Genomic DNA, 22,280 nt, shown 5'->3' with positions numbered 1-22,280 from the left:
GTGCTTTCTCTTAATGAGAAATCAAACATACCACTGATTTGTCCCTCCCTGTCATTGGTGGGTATCTTTTGCTTCAACAAGTTCAAAGTGTTCTGATAGGCTGATGACTAGAGCAAGGGGAATCTGCTGTGTTATGATAGGCTGATCACTAGAGCAGGGGTAATCTGCTGTGTTATGATAGGCTGATCACTAGAGCAGGTGTAATCTGCTGTGTTGTGATAGGCTGATGACTAGAGCAGGGGTAATCTGCTGTGTTATGATAGGCTGATGACTAGAGCAGGGGTAATCTGCTGTGTTATGATAGGCTGATGACTAGAGCAGGGGTAATCTGCTGTGTTATGATAGGCTGATGACTAGAGCAGGGGTAATCTGCTGTGTTCTGATAGGCTGATGACTAGAGCAGGTGTGATCTGCTGTGTTATGATAGGCTAATGACTAGAGCAGGTGTGATCTGCTGTGTTGTGATAGGCTGATGACTAGAGCAGGTGTGATCTGCTGTGTTATGATAGGCTGATGACTAGAGCAGGTGTAATCTGCTGTGTTCTGATAGGCTGATGACTAGAGCAGGTGTGATCTGCTGTGTTATGATAGGCTGATGACTAGAGCAGGTGTAATCTAATCTGCTGTGTAATGAGTTTTATCAGGTCTACATTATGAAGAAGCATGCATCTATCCATCTGTCTTTGTTTATTTGTTATGCCTCTTGATGTGTTGTCATCCCGCCGTGTGGTATCGAAAATGGTATTGAGTATCGATATTTTCCTGGGTATCAGTATCGAAGTAGAAATTCTAGTATCGTGACATCCCTACCCAGGTGTACGACCGTATCCTGGCTGTGTCGTCGCGGGAGGGCGAGAGCGTGGAGCTGGAGCGGCCCGTGACAGCAGAGGGCAACGTGGAGGTGTGGCTCCACGCCCTGCTGAAGGAGTCCCACAGGTCTCTGCACCTGGTGATCCGACAGGCTGCCCTCGCCATCCAGGACTCTGGCTTCCAGCTCATTGACTTCCTCCACTCCTTCCCAGCTCAGGTGGGTCATGCATGCCGAGTCCCACTCAAATCATTAATTCCCCCCGGAGAAGTTTTAAAAACTCGAGCTGCCGAAAATATATTCAGTGAATGACACGCTGTGCTTGTCGGCCTGGGACTGTGCACTGCAAGTAAATCATCTTCAAAACTTGATATAATAACCAAGAAATCATACTGAGTGCACTGACATTTTTTAAACCTTTATTTATACACGGGGAGTCTCACTGAGAGCAATGCTCTCTTTTTCAGGAGCGCCCTGTTCACATTCACACACACATTCATACCTGGAAGCTGACCAGTACAACCACAGTCTGATCTGCTGGCCACTGATCAGCTGATGAGCAGTTGGGGTTGAGGGCCTTGCTCAAGGGCACCTCAGTGGTGGTAATGAGGGAGGGGCAAGCGCTGCCTTTTCACTTTCCCCACCCAGATTTATCCTGCCGGTCCCGGGGATTGAACCGACGACCTTCCGGTCACAAGCTCGCTTCTCTAACCATTGGGCCACCACTGCCCCATCATGAATGCAGATAGAAATTTGGGGGTAAAAGACTGGCATTCTCTGATTCAGAGGATTATCTCTGTGATGCAGGGACGTGGATCTTGTGCTTCATCTGCTTTCTTGGATAGCCAGTGAACTTTCCAACATATATATTTTTTTTTCTTTTTCTTTTTTTTATCAATTGTGTTTTGGAATCAAAAATCATACATCGTCCTCATTTGTGAAGATGATCTTGCTGAACACAGAGTTCACTGTTTCATAAACCTTTGTTAACCACAGACATTATTTCATGCATTTAACCCAAATCCCCATCCAGACATCCCATTGAGCCACCTTATGCTGCTGGTAATCCTGAACTGCGATCCCCACTGGGCTGCCGTAACTTGTACAGTAGCTCACCACCACCAGAGTCTCATTGATCTGCCAGGAGATTTCTGATTTCTGAACTCACCACAGACAACTCATTTAACTGCCTTCTGAAGCGCTCTTCCTGCAGCAGGGTTCTCAGTTTGAATCACGTTGGAATATTATTATTATTATTTTATTTTTTTCCCCACAATTTTTTTTATCCCATTTTTATCCCCCTTAGTGCTAATTTACTTTTATTTATCCTGGTTGCTACTCCACCCTCTGCCGATCTGGGGAGAGCCGAAACTGGCTCCATGCTTCCTCCGAGACATGGGCAGTTAGCCAGCCGCTTCTTTTCACCTGACAGAGGAAGCTTCACCGGTAGGACATAGCACGTAAGAGGTTCACGCTATTCCAACCAGTTCCCCTCCCTCTGAACAGGTGCCCTTAACGACCAGAGGAGGCACCACATTAGCAACCATGATATTGCATGTTTTTGGTGAGGGGTTCCTATATGAAGGAAACCCCCGGGAGGCACGGGGAGAACATGCAAACTCCACACAGAAAGGCCCTTTTTGACGACCCCACCCTGGCGGTGGTCACTCGAGGACATGCGGACGGGCACGCATTCCTTCAGCGTTCACAGCATCCCAGGTGGGAATCGAACCCAGGACCTTCGAGCTGTGAGGCGGCAGCGCTTACCACTTCACCACCGTAGTACACTATTACCAAACATCCTTGTTCTGGTTCCCAGGTGGGCTTGCTAGGTGTCCAGATGATTTGGACGAGGGACTCTGAGGAGGCTCTGACCAACGCCCGCTATGACCGCCGCATCATGGCCAAGACCAACCAGCTCTTCCTGGATCTGCTCAACACACTGATCGACATGACCACCAGAGACTTGGGGGCTGTGGAGAGGACGAAGTACGAGACACTCATCACCATCCACGTCCACCAGAGGGACATATTTGATGACCTGGTGAGTAGAATCGTAATGCGATCCATTTTCCCTCACTAGCCAATAGTAGATTTGAAAAGATTTAGGGCCCTATCTTGGTACAGGCACTATCCCCTATTTGCGCTTGCGCACCTGTTTGCGTGCCTTAATGATAGCAGTCCACCATGCGCAAGTGTCCAGGTGTTATGTCAAGTTTTGCACCCTCGCCCGGCAGCCGCTAAACGCATCCCCACCTCACAGGAGCATATTGTAATGATTTATACAGAAATGTAACTGTTTAAAAGTGATATACTTGTCTGGGTAGACGTGACCTCCCTGTTTTCTAAGTTAAAACAACCCCGAAATATGGTGGGGGGATGCAATTCTCGGCGGGGATGCGGAAACGTTCACGGCACCTGCCGCAGGCGCAAATTAGAGCTGTGCCAAATCATCTGCGCCCTCAAAATGCCAGCGCAAACTGGATTTGGGCGGTCTTAAGCACCAGAATTATTCACAGGTGTGGCCAGGCTAATGCCTGGGCGTTACATCAATCAAACCAATCAGATTCCCATCGCGCAATCGCTGTAATACAGTTTGTGCGAGGCATGCAATATGCTGTAATTCTCTCCATGCGTAATTTGGATAGCATATCTCACCATAACACCATCACATCATATACCTGTTAAAAACATCTGGGATTTGATGCAATTTGGGTTCTTTTGTTGACTGGACATTGGACAATAGAAACGTGTTTGCAGCGGGCAAACGGCTGGGAAAGATGGGAGAGTTTAGAGTGGACAAGTTTTAATTGAGTCCAGTGGACTCAATTAAAACTGGGTGAAACAGTTTGAGTTCAGCTGCCCACTCATGCCGAGGACAGAGAGAGATGGAGAGAGCTTGTCCACAGATGGTCTGTGTGGTGCCAACGACCCTCCGGGTTATGGGACAGGTGTTCTCACCTCGTCCCCTCTCTACTCTATTATATTCTTTAATGCTACCTCCCTAAGGGGCACGGTGGCGCTGTCGGTAGCGCTGTCGCCTCACAGCTAGAAGGTCCTGAGTTCGATTCTCACCTGGGACGCTGTGGGCGCTGGAGTTGTGTCCCCCCCCATATCTTCAGTGCCTACTGCCCAGGTGGGCTATCTCATCGAAAGGGCCTTTCTGTGTGGAGTTTGCATGTTCTCCCCGTACCCCCCAGGGGGTTCCTCCGTACATAACCCCCCACTAAAAACATGCAGAAGATCGTCATCCGACCAGTGACGACAACATCCGAAGTTGGTCCCCGGGCGCTGGAAAGAAAAAGCGACCACTGCTCCTGGCCTGGCCCCCGGAGGAAAGGACAAGCCTGGATGGGTCAAATGCAGAGGACAAATTTCACCGGCCACCGTCAGCATGAGTGTGTGTTTGTGGCCGCATGCATGTGTTGTAGTGTGTTCGTGTGACAATAAAAGACGGGCTTGTCCGTCTACTAACTGTTAAACTCTCACCTCGTCCCCTCTCTACTCTCCCATTGCTCCCCTCCTGCTCTCTCCATCTATGTTCTCCATCTTCTCCCTGCTCTCTCCATCTCTGTCCTCCCTCTCTCCCTGCAGTGTCGGCTGCACGTCAAAAGCCCCAGTGACTTTGAGTGGCTGAAGCAGTGCCGCTTCTACTTCAACGAGGACTCGGACAAGATGCTCATCAACATCACCGACGTGGCCTTCATCTACCAGAACGAGTTCCTGGGCTGCACTGACAGGCTCGTCATTACACCGTTGACTGACAGGTAGAGGAGGAGGAGAAGGAGGAGAGACTCTCACACACACAGGAGAAGAGGAGCTGATAGCATGGTGGTAGAGGAGGAGAAGGAGGAGAGACTCTCACACACACAGGAGAAGAGGAACTGATAGTACGGTGGTAGAGGAGGAGAAGGAGGAGAGACTCACACACAGGAGAAGATAAGCTCATAGCATAGTGTGGATTCTCCAAAGAGTTTGTTGCAGTCCAGTGGACAGATGAGCCAATCGCTGACAGCAGTGACAAGGTAGCAGCTCAATATATGGGTGACTATTGTCAGGGTGATGTCAGGGTGATGTCAGGGTGATGTCAGTGTGATGCAGTAGAAACTGGAGCTACGGCACCCAAGGAACGTTTATGGCTTATAATGCCTTTTGGCTAATGGAGTGCCACAGGGATGACTTATTTTGGTAGGCCAACCCAGTTTAGCATAGTTAGCGAGTTAGTTAGTTGGGTTCCCTCGACAAAAAGCCAATGGCATTTGTCCTTTGGCTGTTGGATTATTGTCATCATTATTAACAAAATTGTTATGATACAATGAGGTTTTGTTCAACAAGATAATCCTCACAAATGAACACCACGTTTGTCATTTTTGAAGCGTAAATGCCTTTTCGATTGCCAGAAAATGCTTTAAAAAATCATAAAAAGGGGGGGGGGGGGGGTTATTTGTGAAGATTATCTTGTTGATCACAAAGATCATAAACGTTTGTTAACCACAGAGCTTATTTCACAGCGTGGGTCCAGACCCTTGAATCCGCCCACTCCACAGAGTTGAGTTTGACTGCTCTTGAAGGTGGAGTGAGTTGACAGTCTGAATATCAGGCTTTAGAACACGGCTCTCTCGAATACTCGATTCTGATTGGTCAATCAACAAGATTCACCGGTCATTATTTCTCGACAACCGACCGCTGCTCTGCCATACCTGGATTAATCAGTTGATAAGAGCATTTTGTCTGCAGACACTACTAATTAGGCCAACCAGTTGCAGCTGTGGTGTCTTGTGTGCCAATTACGAATGAAACCGCTTTGTCGTTGAAAACGCTATAAAAAAATCTATTTGAATAATTATTTTTGTCAGATTACTGAAATAATTTAGTTGTAGGCGTGTTCTAAGCGGGATAATGTATAGTGAGCCGGTGATTGGACGGCACGGTGGCTCAGTGGTTAACGCTGTTGCCTCACAGCAAGAAGGTCCCGGGTTCGAACCCCGGTCCGTCCCAGGTCCTTTCTGTGTGGAGTTTGCATGTTCTCCCCGTGTTCGTGTGGGTTTTCTCCGGGTGCTCCGGTTTCCTCCCACCATCAAGAAAGACATGTATGTTAGGGTTAATACTCCTGTCAGTGCTCCTGACCAAGGTACTGGCAATAGAACTGGAGTTGGTCCCCGGGCGCTGCACAGTGCTAGTAGAGGATGGGTCAAATGCAGAGGATGAATTTCCCCAAGGGGATAAATAAATGATAACTTAACTTAACTTATTACTGGAAATCATTCACCTTCAGGTGAATGATTAAGCCCTCCGCTGTGCGTCGGGCTCAATCATTCACCTGTCGGTCATTATTTCGCCAATAATCACCGGCTCACAATACATTATCCCTTACATATTGCAGGCATCTAACCAAAATCTAATATTGACAAAAAATGAAATCTAATATTGTGCATCCCTAATACAATACATTCATACATGTGTATAATGTATCTGCCTGTGTGTGTTTGCTTGCTACAGGTGCTACATCACCCTAGCCCAGGCTTTAGGTATGAGTATGGGTGGAGCCCCCGCTGGTCCTGCAGGGACAGGTACGACTGACACCAACAACACGCACACAGACAGACAGTCGCACTTCCTCATCAGTAGACCTTATTCGATTGATGTCACTCACGTACGGGCACGCCCACCGCCGCCATATTGTCAACATAGCGCTGCAGCTCTCAAGTGACAGCCTATGTGAGAGCAGCGTTTATAGGAAGCTAGCCGCCTTTAGCGTTACCTGTATCGTTCCAATTGTGTTCGGATGGTGACCTGCGTTAGGCACGGCTGTAGTAATGACAGCAATAAAGTCCCCGTGGTTTGTTTCTATCTCTACCGTCCACAGACGTGAAGGGAGCGAGACTGAGGATACGTCAGCAGCACAGGAGAGGTGTGGATAGTTAGGAGAGACAGGTGAAACTTTCTGACAGCTCCTCACAGCAAAGTCTGTTCACCTCGTTCTTTTGTTTATTTATTACAGGCATTAACAGCAGCATACAAATAACAACTGTGGGGTTTTTATTGCTGTCATCACTATCGCTATTTTGTAATGGAACAGAAACGACAATACGGCTGTTACTAGTTGTCAGCTGCAGCGCTGTGTGCGCGCAGGACGGTATGTCAACAATATGGTGCCGTCCAGGCTTAGCGAATAAGGTCTATACACTGTTGTGACATTTGATACAGTTTGTCTGTGAAATGTAGTTTTGATCTTGACTTGGAGTTTGAAGTTTCATTGTTTCAGTTAAATAATCTAACGGTTACATTAAGACATTACATTCATTGATGGAGCTGACTGTTTGGGTCTTGCATACTCCAAACCTCCACCAGTGCAGCACCAGCAAGCTACAGTAGAACGGCACAAGAACAAGGAAGTAGAAACAAATGATAGAAGATTTTTTTTTTCCATTTTGGTTTCCTGTCAGAAAAAAAAGAACCTCAAATGTGGATGTGATACAGTAAATCTCTGTGTTGCCAGGTAAGACAGAGACCGTTAAGGACATGGGTCGCTGCCTGGGGAAATATGTCGTGGTCTTCAACTGTTCTGACCAGATGGACTTTAGAGGTCTGGGGAGGATATTCAAAGGTAAGAGACGGAATACTTTTTTGTAGAAAATATTATTTTACCACCCCAATGGGGAAATGTAATCACAGTAATGTTGTCACAGTGAGTACAAGCTAGACTAGAGGGTGTAGGTGACAGAAGTTGAGGGGTTTGGGACTGAATTGGGATGAGATGTGTGTGTGTGTGTGTGCGTGTGTGTGTGTGTGTGTGTGTGTGTGTGTCGTGTGTCGTGTGTGTGTGAGAGAGAGATTCTAGAGGTAGGCTGTGTTTTTGATCTGTACATGGACCAGGATTTCCAAGGTAAATATTCCAAGTATCAACCACTACTTGGAATTATAGCCAACTTTGTGTACAGATGTAGACTCTGTGTGCTCATATTCGGAAGCCTGGGCCATGTACATAAATTAACCATTAGTGGTCTGAACATTGCTGAGTCTACGAGCAAAGCCAAACAGCTTGCCAAATATTGCTCTGTTTCAGCTACCATAGGCAGCCTGGCTGGGTGGAGGAGAAGTGTACCCTTAGGGCCTGTGTCCACCTAGCGTCTTTTTCCGACTGCTAAACGCTGGGAGTGCGCTGGGAAACGCTGATCCCAGCGCACAATATACAAGGAAGCAGTCTGAAACTAACGTTAGTTCAGTGCGGTAGTAGCTTGATAGCTGACAGCTAACATTAGCAAACAACACACATACAGTGATTTAGCTCAACACTCACCAGAAATATCAAGTGTCTAGCCAATCTGCTCCCACAATTGAGCCTTTCGGTCTCTGTTGTGATAGTTTCTCCATGATTAAAGTTGCCAGAAAAGCAGCACCCGACACCAGCATTTTTCTGAAAAGTTAAAATATTTTCAGCCTGAACCGCGCGCTGGGAGTCGGGCGCACAAAAACGGCGGAGCGCTGTGAAAATAGACGCTGGGACTTTCTCTATACGTCCGTGTGCGCCCGCATACGCTCTCCCCCCATTGGAAACAACTGAAAAAAGACGCTGGACCTGAGGAAAAGACGCTAGGTGGACACAGGCCCTTAGGTGCCCATGAACTGTCTAACCTGTTATATTTGATTCCCTGTCATTTTAATATAATTTGTGGAAGCAAATAAAGAATTGAAATGTGTGTGGTGTGCAGGCCTGGCTCAGTCGGGTTCGTGGGGCTGTTTCGACGAGTTTAACCGCATCGACCTCCCGGTGCTGTCGGTGGCGGCCCAGCAGATCGCCATCGTCCTCACCTGCAAGAAGGAACGACGCAAGAACTTCATCTTCACCGACGGAGACAACGTGGAGATGAACCCCGAGTTTGGCATCTTCCTCACTATGGTCAGCAAGCACTTTCATTCTTTCAAAATGTCAATAGAAACAGCACCTCATTTCTCAACTGGTTTGGATGTGACAGCATTCTGATGTCAAACACTTTGTTTTTAGTATTCCCATTTCGAAGAAAATCCACATCCTGAATTTGTTGAACTGAATAATAGTTTTCATACTCTACTCCACTTGCTGGCTGATTACAACTCCGCTCACATGTGGGCTGCTCTATTAGAGCTTCTAGGACAGAACATGCACTGAGCTATCTTCTGTGCACTGAGCTAGAGCTACCAGGACATCATGCATGTCTGTGCATTGAGCTAGAACAGTGCTGACCAATTTGGGGCCCGCGGGCCAAGTTTGGCCTCTATAAAACACAATACATTGTAATGTAATTCCACAACATTTATTTTTGGCCCTCGGCCCTCCACCCAGATTGTTTTGGCCCTTCATGGGAAAGAATTTGGACACCCCTGAGCTAGAGCTACCAGGACAGCCCAATAACTGCTCAGGGCAGTTGCAAGAGTACAGTGCCAGTTCACATTTCATTTGAAGTAAAAAAAAATATGGCTTTTCCTCGCTATTTTAGAGAGCATGCAGCATTTGTAATTCACAGTGTGAAACTCCAATAATTTAATTAACTAATAATTGAGTGAAGAGAGATGAAATGGACCCCGAACGTGGCTCTTTATACAGACCATTTTGTACAGGCTGTGTCTCTTTAATATGAGTAATATGAATAATAATATATGAATAATATGAGAGTGTTCATTATGGCACTCTGCACACTGTAATAGTACGATCACTTTATCTCCTTTGCACAGTTGCTTTTCCAAGGCCAGTCATTATTAAACAGAGGAGAGTGGAATAATCTCTATTCTCCATTGTGTTGAGAGGGGTTAGAGGTCACTCTTTTGCTGTGAACTCTGTTAATCAAATACGATCTGTTTGGAGATAGAGGCCTGTGCTGTATCCATAGGGGTTTAAGTAGCTGAAGGCTAGTAGCCACTCCAAATAAAACTCTATTCAAGTTTCAATATTGTTAATTGAAGTCTCGATATTAGGGCTGGGTATTGGCAAGGACCTCACGATACGATACGTATCACGATACATGGGTCGCGATACGATTGTATCACGATACATTGCGATACAAATTGCGATATATTGCGATACTCTAGACAATTTACTCAAAATTAAATAATACAGCTAAAGATACAACACACTGTGTACCACCCATGTAGTGTAATAATATGTACATGACTTTATACTGATAACTTAGTGGACAAATTTAGTCAAAACTACTGAGTGTTGAGTGTTACTGAACGCATCGATATGGGAAATATCGATACAGTATCGATTAGGGATGGGAATCACCAGATGCAGAGGCCTGGCATGGCATGGCCTGCAAAAAAAAAAAAAATATATATATATATATTTTTTAAATATCGATACTTGGCGTCCAAGTATCAATACAGTATCGGGAAATGAAATATTGTGATATATTGCCGTATCGATTATATTGCCCAGCCCTACTCGATATACCGGTAGCTGTTTTTCTGTACAGCCATTTATCTCAATACTCTAGAAAACATTATAATATAGAGAGCCAACAGTGTTACAAAAAAGTTGTAAATTGTAGTTTCACCAAGACTGCAACATTATTGATTATTTTCATTGGCGATTAACTCGACAATTATTCTATCGATTAATTGAAAATGTCAGAAAATGGTGAAAAATGTCAGTCAGTCTTGTTTTGTCCACAACCCAAAGATATTTAGTTTGCTGTCATAGATGAGCAAAGAAACCAGAAGATTTAAGAAGCTGGGATCAGAGAATTTTGACTTATTTTTCTCAACCGATTAATCGATTATCAAAATAGTTGCCAATTAATTGAATAGTTGACAACTAATTGATTAATTGTCGCAGCTCTAGTTCCACCTATTCTCATCCATTTTTAAATGGACGCAGATCTCCCAGATAGACTGTACAGGGAGTTGAATCTTCTGATCTTTCCATTTTGACCCAATCAGCACTGCCACATCTTTTATTCTTCCACCCGATCAGAACCCGGGCTACGCGGGCCGCCAGGAGCTTCCCGAGAACCTGAAGATCAACTTCCGCTCGGTGGCCATGATGGTCCCCGACCGTCAGATCATCATCAGAGTCAAGCTGGCCAGCTGTGGCTTCATCGACAACATGGAGCTGGCTCGCAAGTTCTTCACCCTCTACAAGCTGTGTGAGGAGCAGCTGTCCAAGCAGGTACAGCAACAATGCTTCATTGTAAATTAAAGTCCCTGGAAACCAAAATCCACAAAAACCTTCTAACTATTAAATTTAGGGTCTTATGTGAGTAATTGTGTGCCTCAGAAAGTAGTTGACATTACTTTCAACCCAAACCCCAAAAATCGCCACTTTTCTACAAGGTTTGGATTTCCACTTCCTCATTGAAGAGAGCGGTGCGCACGGTGCTAAAATGAATGATCTTATCACGTCATAAGATTTAATCGAATCACACGCACGCACGCGCACACACACACACACACACACACACACACACACACAGTAGACTGTGCAGTGGCAGAGTCTCTCTTCCTCTCTGTCAGTATGCGCCGAGCAACGAGCGAACACACACACACACACACTCCATCTCTCTTTCCTTCTCTCTCTCCTTCTCTCTCTCTCCATTTCCCTCGCTCTCTCTCTCTCGGAGGAGACCTGCAGTGCAGTCCTGCACGCACACACACGGGACACGCCCACACAGTCCGCGGGAGAAAATACACTCTAAAATCGAATTGATTCTCATGACTTTCGTCATGACTGTCAAACCTAAATTTATATACTTTGCGATGTTCATCGTTCAAATTTGGCTGGTGGCTTATTAACATAGGATCCTGTGATGTGATTAACTCAAAATGCTAAATAATTTAAAAAAAAATCTGGTTTCCAGGGACTTTAACCATTGCTGCTGTCGCAAAAAGTGTCAGCTAAATGTCTGAAGATGGTGATATTGTCATGTTTCTGGTTTTGCAGAGTTGTCCCCCAAACTCATCAGGATTGATAAAGTGATATCTCATTCAATCTAAAGATCTGGTCTTGTTTCTCATAGGTTCACTATGATTTTGGCTTGCGGAACATTCTGTCGGTGCTGCGAACTCTGGGAGCAGCCAAGAGAGCCAACCCCAACGATACAGAGTCCACCATCGTCATGAGGGTCCTCAGGGACATGAATCTCTCCAAACTGGTTTGTAGAGGACACTCAACAACTGAACAGAAGAGAACACTCAATAGATAATTACATTGTTATAAAACAAAACTGAAAAATAGAACTGAAGAAAATTGATACATTTTCCTCGGTATACTCAGAATAGGGAAAAAATGACTGTTTTCGTTGTAATTTCACTGTTGTCTCAATAGCGATAGTGAAATTCTGCACAAAATCATATCTAGCAATAAAAATATTCTTAGATTTGGTCCTGAGAGACACAATCTCAGCAGATGTGGGTCCGTGGCTCTAGTGTAGACTAAATGATCGTCCTTGATATGAAAAAGGTTGAGAATCACTAGGGTAGAATAATATAATATAATTGAATTGCATTTACTAACTAGATTATGTAGCAAATGACAGACCTGAACAGGGGCGGACTGGGATCATAATTCAGGCCGGGCATTAGATACCAAGCAGGCCAGGCCGATATGGGCCGACGCGCGTGCCGGCGACCTTTCAAAGGTCGGCCCAAAATTTGGGCCGTTTGAAGCCCAATTTGGGCCGTTTGAAGCCAGATTTGGCCCGTTTGAAGCCAGATTTGCGCAGTTTGAAGCCCAATTTAGGCCATTCGAAGCCAGATTTGGGCCGTTTGAAGCCCAATTTGGGGTGTTTGAAGCCAGATTTGGGCCGTTTGAAGCCCAATTTAGGCCGTTTGAAGCCCAATTTGGGCCGAGTCCAATTTTACAATGAGATGCACCCACTTTAACCCTGAAGTGTAATTATTACTTCAGACTAACTAATAAAGTAATAAAACCACTAGTAAACCAGTAGGCGGCGCCTGGCCTGCTGTTCAGTGAGTGGCCTGACTGCGGGCACAAGAAAAAAAATTATAATAATTGCAGGCCAGGCCACCGGGCATTTGCCCGACGTGCCCGATTATGCAGTCCACGCCTGGACCCGAATATTAAATACCGATATAGATATATATATATATATATATATATATATATATATATCTATATATATATATAATATATACCGAAATACAGAATCATTCTTCAATGTAAAGCTAGTATGTTATTCTCTAATTCAGCTACAGGCTTCCCTCTCCCTGGTGTATTGTCGGTGCATAGTTAATATAGACTGATGGATGTGATGTTGTGTGATGAAGTCTCAGCAGCTGTCCCCGCTCTCTCAAATTGTCTCGCTAGATCGATGAGGACGAGCCGCTCTTCCTGAGCTTGATCGAGGACCTCTTTCCAGGCATCCAACTCGATAAAGCAGGCTACCCCGAACTGGAGGCTGCCATCGACATACAGGTAGGAGGGGGAGAAGGAGGAGAGTGTATGAGAGAGAGAGAGAGAGAGAGAGAGGTGGAAGAGAAGAGATAGGAGAGAGATGGAGAAAAAGAGGGGGAGAGAGACGAAAGTAGATAAGAGGAACACAAAGAAAAATGGGGGCAGAGAAAGATAGGGCAAAGTACTGACTATCTTTCATGTCACTCTTAAACGCCCGAAGATGCTGCCGCACTCAAAGGGATACAAATGCAATGATTTGCAATTTGTCAAGGAGCCACCCTCAGAACCTGTGGCAGATAGAGATATATAGAGAGCTAACAGCTAACATACTATTAGTTTTTCTTATTGAAAGACTGTGTGTATTTTGTCATACCTGACAGTTTCGACTGCTGCTTCCTGCAGTCTTCCTCAGAGACGTCACGTGATGTTGTTGTGACGTGCTGTATGGCTGGTTTATGAGGTTTATGAGATGATATTATTATATTTTCATAAACCAGCCATACAGCACGTCACAACAACATCACGTGACGTCTCTGAGGAAGACTGCAGGAAGCAGCAGTCGAAACTGTCAGGTATGACAAAATACACACAGTCTTTCAATAAGAAAAACTAATAGTTAATAATAGATAGACGAAATGAACTTGTTTGGATTAACAGCTAACATGTTTTATGCATCGAGTGTCTTTTGCCATGTGTGTGCATTGTGTGCTGGCATCCCTCCATTCATCTATGTGTTTGTACTTGTATCTGTTTATGTATATATGTGTGCATGTATATAGCAATGCCCGCATTCCTACATAAAATATAGACCCTTTTCCCCCGAAGCCATTTTGTGTCGAAAAGGCAGGGTAAGCACCAGGTGCGAGCAAAACACTAATGAGGGTTTCCAACTTCCAATCATAGAGGCCATTTACACCTGGCGCTAACATGCGTTTTCTGTGATCAGATTGCGATCAGATTGTGTTTTATCACTTGAAATGCCAGGTGTAAACACCCCCAAATCGCATTGAAGAAGGATTGCAATCTGATCGGCCAAACCACCTCCGGAGGTGGTCAGGGATGCATTGTGTGTACACATTGAACACAAGTGTAAATGCAACGTGTCCTCTCAATCTGGATACAGCAACTTTATGCGGATTGAGAGGACACCCATTTCTGCAATCTGATTGCAATCAGATTGCAGAAAATGCATGTTAACGCCAGGTGTAAATGGAATCAGGCTGAAGTGATCAAATACAATCTGATTGCAATCTGATCACAGAAAACGCATGTTAGCGCCAGGTGTAAGGGGCCTCTTAGAAGTTGAACCCTCATTAGTGTTTTGCTTGCACCTGTGTTTACCCTGCCCTTTGGACACAAAATGGCCCTCGTGAAAAGAGTCTATTGCCTCGCTTGTCATGCCACCACTTGTCTTCTCGTTGAAATATTGGGCTACTTTTTTTTTTTTTACCCCTATTTCTCCTGTTTCGCTTTCTCCAACACACCTGTGATAACCTCTTAACCCCAACAATATACTGCCACATTCTGCTTCTACGTTCTCTCTCTGTTCTAGCCTCAGGCTGGACAAGCTGCCCTATTTCATGTTTTCCTCTGTAATGAGATGTCAGAACTATTTGTTCTGAACCTGCACCACCTAAGTGCGCCCGGGAGTCGGCCTGCAAGAAGGAGAGGCTGTTTTACAGGAAATTGAATGAAAATATTATTGATTGGTTCACTGAGTGTAGTAGTCCACCACCACTGCTGAATGAATATTGCAAGACATACTGTTCTCGCCGACAGCCTGATGTTGGTGCTTACTAGACATTTGCCATTTTGGTGAACTCTTTTTTGGTGATCAATTTTTTATTCGTAATGTTTTTTTCTCCAACATACAAAAAAACAACAACACACAAAATAAAACATATAAGCCACAAACATCTACAAAAACCAATACATTACACCTACACAACGGATTCACTCAGAAAATAAGGTAATGTTCCTCAGAGAAAGTCAGTATTCGCCCAGACTGCTTTCTCCTTCAAAGCCATAAAGGAGTGGAATAGGTGTGTGTGTGTGTGTGTGTGTGTGTGTGTGTGTGTGTGTGTGTGTGTGTGTGTGTGTGTGTGTGTGTGTGTGTGTGTGTGTGTGTGTCTGTGTGTCTGTGTGTGTGTGTGTGTGTGTGTGTGTGTGTGTGTGTGTGTGTGTGTGTGTGTGTGTGTCTGTGTCTGTGTCTGTGTGTGTGTGTGTGTGTGTGTGTGTGTGTGTGTGTGTGTGTGTGGGTGGTGTTTTATTCTTGGCTTCTATATAGATGTTTGCATGTATGTATTTGATTTTTTTATACTATTATCTATCTCATACTAACCTGTGCCCTTTCCCTGTTTTTTTACACTTTATGTATTTTATTGTGTTTTTTTTTTTTTTTACTCTGAATGGCCTTTGTATCCACCTGCCCAGGGACTCCAGATGGAAAGTAGCCTCTGGCTAAATCTGTTGCAAAGCATCTCTTCCCCTATAGGGGTTTAATGTTTTTTGTATATGTCCCTGCCAAATAAACTAATACAATAAATAAATAAAATAAATAAATAACCCCCCTCCACGCACGACCCCCCCCCCCCCCACACACACACAGATATGATTAGAACATTACAGTCTCCACCACTCAGCAAAGAAAAGACAGACGTAACCTAGCCATCATGGATATGTCCATGTCCCCATGCATGGCTTCAACAAAGCATTCCTGCTGTCATATGTTCTGCTTTAGCACCATGATGCATACGGGCCACCAACATCTCCATGACAGCCAGGTCCACAGCACCAACATCTCCATGACAGCCAGGTCCACAGCCACCAACATCTCCATGACAGCCAGGTCCACAGCCACCAACATCTCCATGACAGCCAGGTCCACAGCACCAACATCTCCATGACAGCCAGGTCCACAGCACCAACATCTCCATGACAGCCAGGTCCACAGCACCAACATCTCCATGACAGCCAGGTCCACAGCCACCAACATCTCCATGACAGCCAGGTCCACAGCACCAACATCTCCATGACAGCCAGGTCCACAGCACCAACATCTCCATGACAGCCAGGTCCACAGCACCAACATCTCCATGACAGCCAGGTCCACAGCACCAACATCTCCATGACAGCCAGGTCCACAGCACCAACATCTCCATGACAGCCAGGTCCACAGCACCAACATCTCCATGACAGCCAGGTCCACAGCACCAACATCTCCATGACAGCCAGGTCCACAGCACCAACATCTCCATGACAGCCAGGTCCACAGCACCAACATCTCCATGACAGCCAGGTCCACAGCTGAACATCTCCATGACAGCCAGGTCCACAGCACCAACATCTCCATGACAGCCAGGTCCACAGCACCAACATCTCCATGACAGCCAGGTCCACAGCACCAACATCTCCATGACAGGCAGGTCCACAGCACCAACATCTCCATGACAGCCAGGTCCACAGCACCAACATCTCCATGACAGCCAGGTCCACAGCACCAACATCTCCATGACAGCCAGGTCCACAGCACCAACATCTCCATGACAGCCAGGTCCACAGCACCAACATCTCCATGACAGCCAGGTCCACAGCACCAACATCTCCATGACAGCCAGGTCCACAGCACCAACATCTCCATGACAGCCAGGTCCACAGCACCAACATCTCCATGACAGCCAGGTCCACAGCACCAACATCTCCATGACAGCCAGGTCCACAGCACCAACATCTCCATGACAGCCAGGTCCACAGCACCAACATCTCCATGACAGCCAGGTCCACAGCACCAACATCTCCATGACAGCCAGGTCCACAGCACCAACATCTCCATGACAGCCAGGTCCACAGCTGAAGATGCCCATTGTTCTAAAGGCAGAGTGTGAGGAGCTTTCCATCTCTACACTGTATGTACCTGCATACCTGTCTGCATGTGTGTGTGTGTCTGTCCAGGTGGAGGAGGCAGGTCTGATCAGCCACCCTCCCTGGAAGCTGAAGGTCATCCAGCTGTTTGAGACTCAGAGGGTCCGACACGGCATGATGGCCCTGGGGCCCAGCGGGGCCGGGAAGACCACCTGCATTCACACACTGATGAGAGCCATGACAGGTACACTAGGAGTGTGTGTGTGTGAGAGAGAGAGAGAGAGAGAGAGAGAGAGAGAGAGTGTGTGTGTGTGTGTGAGAGAGAGAGTGAGTGTGTGAGAGAGAGAGAGAGAGAGCAGCTTATATCCCTTGATAAGGTTTAAGTTCACCTCTTCACCTCACAAGTCAGTCTAGTACATATTTAGATTTGTTTGTGTATGTGTGTCTTAGTGCATTCAGTATGTTAGTTGTTGCTTGCAAATCAGTGTTGGGCAAATGCAATATACTACATATTACTAGTTACTTTCATTTGAAAGTAATAACTTACTTTACAATATTACTTTCTGTGTAGAGTAACTCGTTACTTATTACACTACTTTTGCATGACTTTCACCAAAACAACAGCAGTAGCAGAATGACATCACCGCACGGGAACCATCCCGAAAAATAATTCAAACTGTCTTGAAGTCAGTGTAAACCGTCAAACAATTCTAAATGTTATCCTTTTCCTTTGTTATTGTCGTCAGTTATTTGCATGAAAACAGACAATTTGATTAGGAAATGATTGTATCTTTATTTAAATATGGGCTTTAAATAAATTACTTGACAAAGTAATTGGTATAATATAATTGAAATCCTATTGGTAATAAGTTATATTACTGAGTTACTGCTAAAAGTAATATATTACATGTAATATCTTACTTTTGTAATGAGTTGCCCCCAACACTGTTGCAAAATGCATGGGTTTAATCATTAAACCCATATTAGACACATGAAACTGTAATGTATCTGTCACCATGATGCTCTTCCAGACTGTGGTCAGCCCCACAGGGAGATGAATGTATCTGTAATGTATCTGTCACCATGATGCTCTTCCAGACTGTGGTCAGCCCCACAGGGAGATGAATGTATCTGTAATGTATCTGTCACCATGATGCCTCTTCCAGACTGTGGTCAGCCCCACAGGGAGATGAATGTATCTGTAATGTATCTGTCACCATGATGCTCTTCCAGACTGTGGTCAGCCCCACAGGGAGATGAATGTATCTGTAATGTATCTGTCACCATGATGCCTCTTCCAGACTGTGGTCAGCCCCACAGGGAGATGAATGTATCTGTAATGTATCTGTCACCATGATGCTCTTCCAGACTGTGGTCAGCCCCACAGGGAGATGAATGTATCTGTAATGTATCTGTCACCATGATGCTCTTCCAGACTGTGGTCAGCCCCACAGGGAGATGAATGTATCTGTAATGTATCTGTCACCATGATGCTCTTCCAGACTGTGGTCAGCCCCACAGGGAGATGAATGTATCTTGAATGTATCTGTCACCATGATGCTCTTCCAGACTGTGGTCAGCCCCACAGGGAGATGAATGTATCTGTAATGTATCTGTCACCATGATGCTCTTCCAGACTGTGGTCAGCCCCACAGGGAGATGAATGTATCTTGAATGTATCTGTCACCATGATGCTCTTCCAGACTGTGGTCAGCCCCACAGGGAGATGAATGTATCTGTAATGTATCTGTCACCATGATGCTCTTCCAGACTGTGGTCAGCCCCACAGAGAGATGAATGTATCTGTAATGTATCTGTCACCATGATGCTCCTCTTCCAGACTGTGGTCAGCCCCACAGGGAGATGAATGTATCTGTAATGTATCTGTCACCATGATGCTCTTCCAGACTGTGGTCAGCCCCACAGAGAGATGAATGTATCTGTAATGTATCTGTCACCATGATGCTCCTCTTCCAGACTGTGGTCAGCCCCACAGGGAGATGAATGTATCTGTAATGTATCTGTCACCATGATGCTCTTCCAGACTGTGGTCAGCCCCACAGGGAGATGCGCATGAACCCCAAGGCCATCACAGCACCCCAGATGTTCGGTCGACTGGACGTGGCCACAAACGACTGGACTGATGGCATCTTCTCTACCCTCTGGAGGAAAACACTGAGAGCCAAGAAAGGTCAGAGCTCAGTTTAATGAGACCCTCAGAGAGAGAGGATCAGCAAGTGTAATGCTGAATGTTGTGAACAAATGCAAATGAAAAGATAGGGCTACACAATTAATCAAATATTAATCATGATAATCGATATATAAATACGCTTTACACTATACACTAATGCAGAGGTTACACTATACGATATTTCCCCCCCGATTTTACACAGGATTTCCACTTGGGCACAGTCTGTCTTTGTTTACTCGATTCTGCAGTTGTTGTGGGCCGTTGTGCCAGTCGGCACCAAAATCTGTTAATGTATATACTGAGGTACAGATTCTAATCGTCAAGTGTATTCACCTTATGTAGCCACGCCCATTTGACCCGGTTCTGTGGCCGTCCTACGACTTCCGGCTAAAAATAATAATAAAATAAAATAAAAAATGGCTGCGCTGCTCCAATATCATCTAACTCTGAATTAACTAATAATTTAGCCAATTGTATGTAACATACCAAATAAAAGCAAACGGCAATGTCTAAGAATGCAACGCCATGTAACTGGCTCATTAAGTCTCGCATTCCAGGGAATTACATTAACGTCTGCGGGTCTTTATTGACGTTAATGGCTCGCGCTGCCTCGGAGGAGAGAAAACTATCTGAAGCTTTCTTTGTTGGAGTCCAGGTATGTTTTACAAGAAAGTGCTCGTCATTGTCGACGATAACGTTATCTGACCTGGCTAACAGTGGATACTCCGCTTGCTTGCTGTGTACCGAGCTCAAAGTAGTAGGCTACGTTTTTGTTTTACACCCTGCGCTGTCCGCTCCAAAAACAACTCTCTTCTTCATGACGTTCTTTCATATTTGGCGCCGTGACCGCCGGAAGTGTTAGACGGACCCGGAAGAATTTGGCCCACTGTAAGGTCTGAACATAAGGTGAATACTGCCTCCCGACGCCAGTCGTAGCCACAACGATTATATCAAACATGTTTTTCAGCCAGAATAAAACAGAAACTTCCTGTTAACAACTTTCAAAATAAAAGTATTGCACCGTGATTTTGTGTGTGATCCGAAATGCCCCAAGTACCAAAGAGGAAATAAAGAAAACATTTTCAGGAAAACCTGCGCTCTTGAGAAATCTGATGTAAAAATTGTCGACTGAATGTTTCTCAGAAAGTCATTATGTTGCTGGCTGATCCTGGTCTTAGTACTGTGAGATAGCAGTGGACATTTTGGTATAAGTGCATGTTATAGTTTTATTGTGCTTTTGCGCGTTTTCTTAGTTTTAATTGTTGTATGTGTGTTTTCTATGGACTATGTGTCCGTTAATAAAAGTTGACAGGCAGGCTCATTTACAATTACTGCTCATGGCCATACAGTAGGTGTTGTCAGAGACAAGAAAACTGAAATCTTCCGTATTATCACTTTAAGTGGCCCATTTACTACTTCACTTTCTTTGTTTATTCTTTATAGTTTCTTTACAGGGAGCGTGCTCTTAGATCAGCATCTTCTCTGTGTGCATGTTGTGTCCTCATCTAAAGCCGTTTTCCCACATGCGCTTTGTACCGCTAAATGACCGGAACGTGGTCTAATGCCTGCATGTGAGAAAGTCGTTGTGCCGGTATAAGCGCGACCCCGTCATCGCCGACATTTCACCAGTTTCGAGCCAGTCAGAAGAGCGGTATGCTCTTAAGGGGACGCAAGTGGAAACGGGTCCAGTCATTTTCCGCGACAGCAATCATGGGCGAGGTGTAGCCTACACACGTTGCTTAATGTTCCAGCGGGCATAATCTAATCATTCGCGCACATTAAAGCAAACTGGCGAAATGATCTTGTGATAGCCTAATAAGAGCAGTATGTCAGTTTGCTGATTTCTGAAGGCAACCCCGGACACATCAAACAAAGCCAGTCTGTAAAAAGTGCTTCAACGCGACGCAGGTGAACGGATAAACATCGAACCAGCAACTATTTCTCTCAGACACGGATCCCAACTTCTTCAAAGTGCATCATCTAATCATTCGCGCACATCAAAGCAAACTACTTCCACATTTCGCTTCGTGCATTTGCTTTCTCTACATACATACAAGCATTGGGCAGCTTGCCTTGCAAGCCTCTGCCATTCTCGCTGTGTCTGTCCTGTGTCAGGCTGCTGCGAAGTACGGAGGACTGAGTGAAGGACTGGCCTCTCAGAGGGGAGGGGGGAAATCGGCTGTGTTTATTACGCTGGCTTGACGCTGCTCTTGTCAAACGAGTGTGATTTATTGTGTGGCAAGTTTTGCCGACCCCCCAAATAAGCCCCCCCGCCCCCCAACATACCGGCTATTTGACGACTAGATTCCCACATGCTAAGGTGTGAAGGGAAATTCAGGGAAATGTCCGATATTGACTTACAGGTAATTTTCCGGTACGCATGTGGGAAAACGGCTTAAGAGATGTAAAGCCCTCAAGCTGGGTGCTTAAGGAAATTATTTCTCGAATGATTCATCATTAACGCTGATAAGGCCTTTTTTCCCTCTTTGCATTCCCTATGTAGAATAACCTACATTATTACTTTACAGATAACTATCTTGGGATATCCATTCATAGTTCAAAGAAGGACCAACAGCTTGGTGTGTTTTGAGGTGGGGGTTTGAGTTATAGCTAACATATGAGCGCTCTGGTTTGTTCAGGTTTAGGATCCTAAGATTCAGGTCGGTGAACACAGAACGACTTTAAACGTCTGCTTTGGGCTAGGCTTGCATATTGGTATTAATGTAATTCGTATTGATCTCAATTTAAGCAGCATGAACCCATATTCATTATGCATGATGGCAGCTACAGGGTTCTGCATGACAGCGGGGGAAGACCATGTTGCTATTCATTTATGAATTTGGATCTATGTTTTTATCTTTGGTGGCACATGCCAATTTACACAGTTGAACTTATGATGTTGTTGTCCTCATCAAACGTTTTACTTTATTTATTTTATTACATTTTTTTCACGATTTTTTATCCCATTTGTATCCCCCATTAGTGCTAATTAATTAATTTATCCTGGTTGCTGCTCCACCCTCTGCCGA

At 45.2% G+C, this 22,280-nt stretch overlaps 1 protein-coding gene across 1 annotated transcript in view; it reads left to right on the top strand.

The window, feature by feature from the left end:
• Window positions 1-22,280, top strand: part of LOC310800169 (dynein axonemal heavy chain 5-like) — a gene marked incomplete at both ends in the record, with an annotated part of 678,223 nt that overhangs the window by 477,109 nt on the left and 178,834 nt on the right. The window contains 11 exons of the mRNA XM_083662754.1: window positions 815-1,027; window positions 2,628-2,852; window positions 4,403-4,575; window positions 6,308-6,378; window positions 7,308-7,415; window positions 8,521-8,708; window positions 10,761-10,955; window positions 11,803-11,937; window positions 13,113-13,220; window positions 17,151-17,304; window positions 19,105-19,251. Of these exons, the coding sequence (XP_083518880.1) occupies window positions 815-1,027; window positions 2,628-2,852; window positions 4,403-4,575; window positions 6,308-6,378; window positions 7,308-7,415; window positions 8,521-8,708; window positions 10,761-10,955; window positions 11,803-11,937; window positions 13,113-13,220; window positions 17,151-17,304; window positions 19,105-19,251 (1,717 nt within the window). The remainder of the gene's footprint in view (window positions 1-814; window positions 1,028-2,627; window positions 2,853-4,402; window positions 4,576-6,307; window positions 6,379-7,307; window positions 7,416-8,520; window positions 8,709-10,760; window positions 10,956-11,802; window positions 11,938-13,112; window positions 13,221-17,150; window positions 17,305-19,104; window positions 19,252-22,280) is intronic.

The sequence above is a fragment of the Poromitra crassiceps genome (genome assembly GCF_964638095.1).
Source record: "Poromitra crassiceps genome assembly, chromosome: 29".
Classification (NCBI taxonomy): Eukaryota; Metazoa; Chordata; class Actinopteri; order Beryciformes; family Melamphaidae; genus Poromitra; species Poromitra crassiceps.
This window is presented reverse-complemented; position numbering and strand designations above follow the sequence as displayed.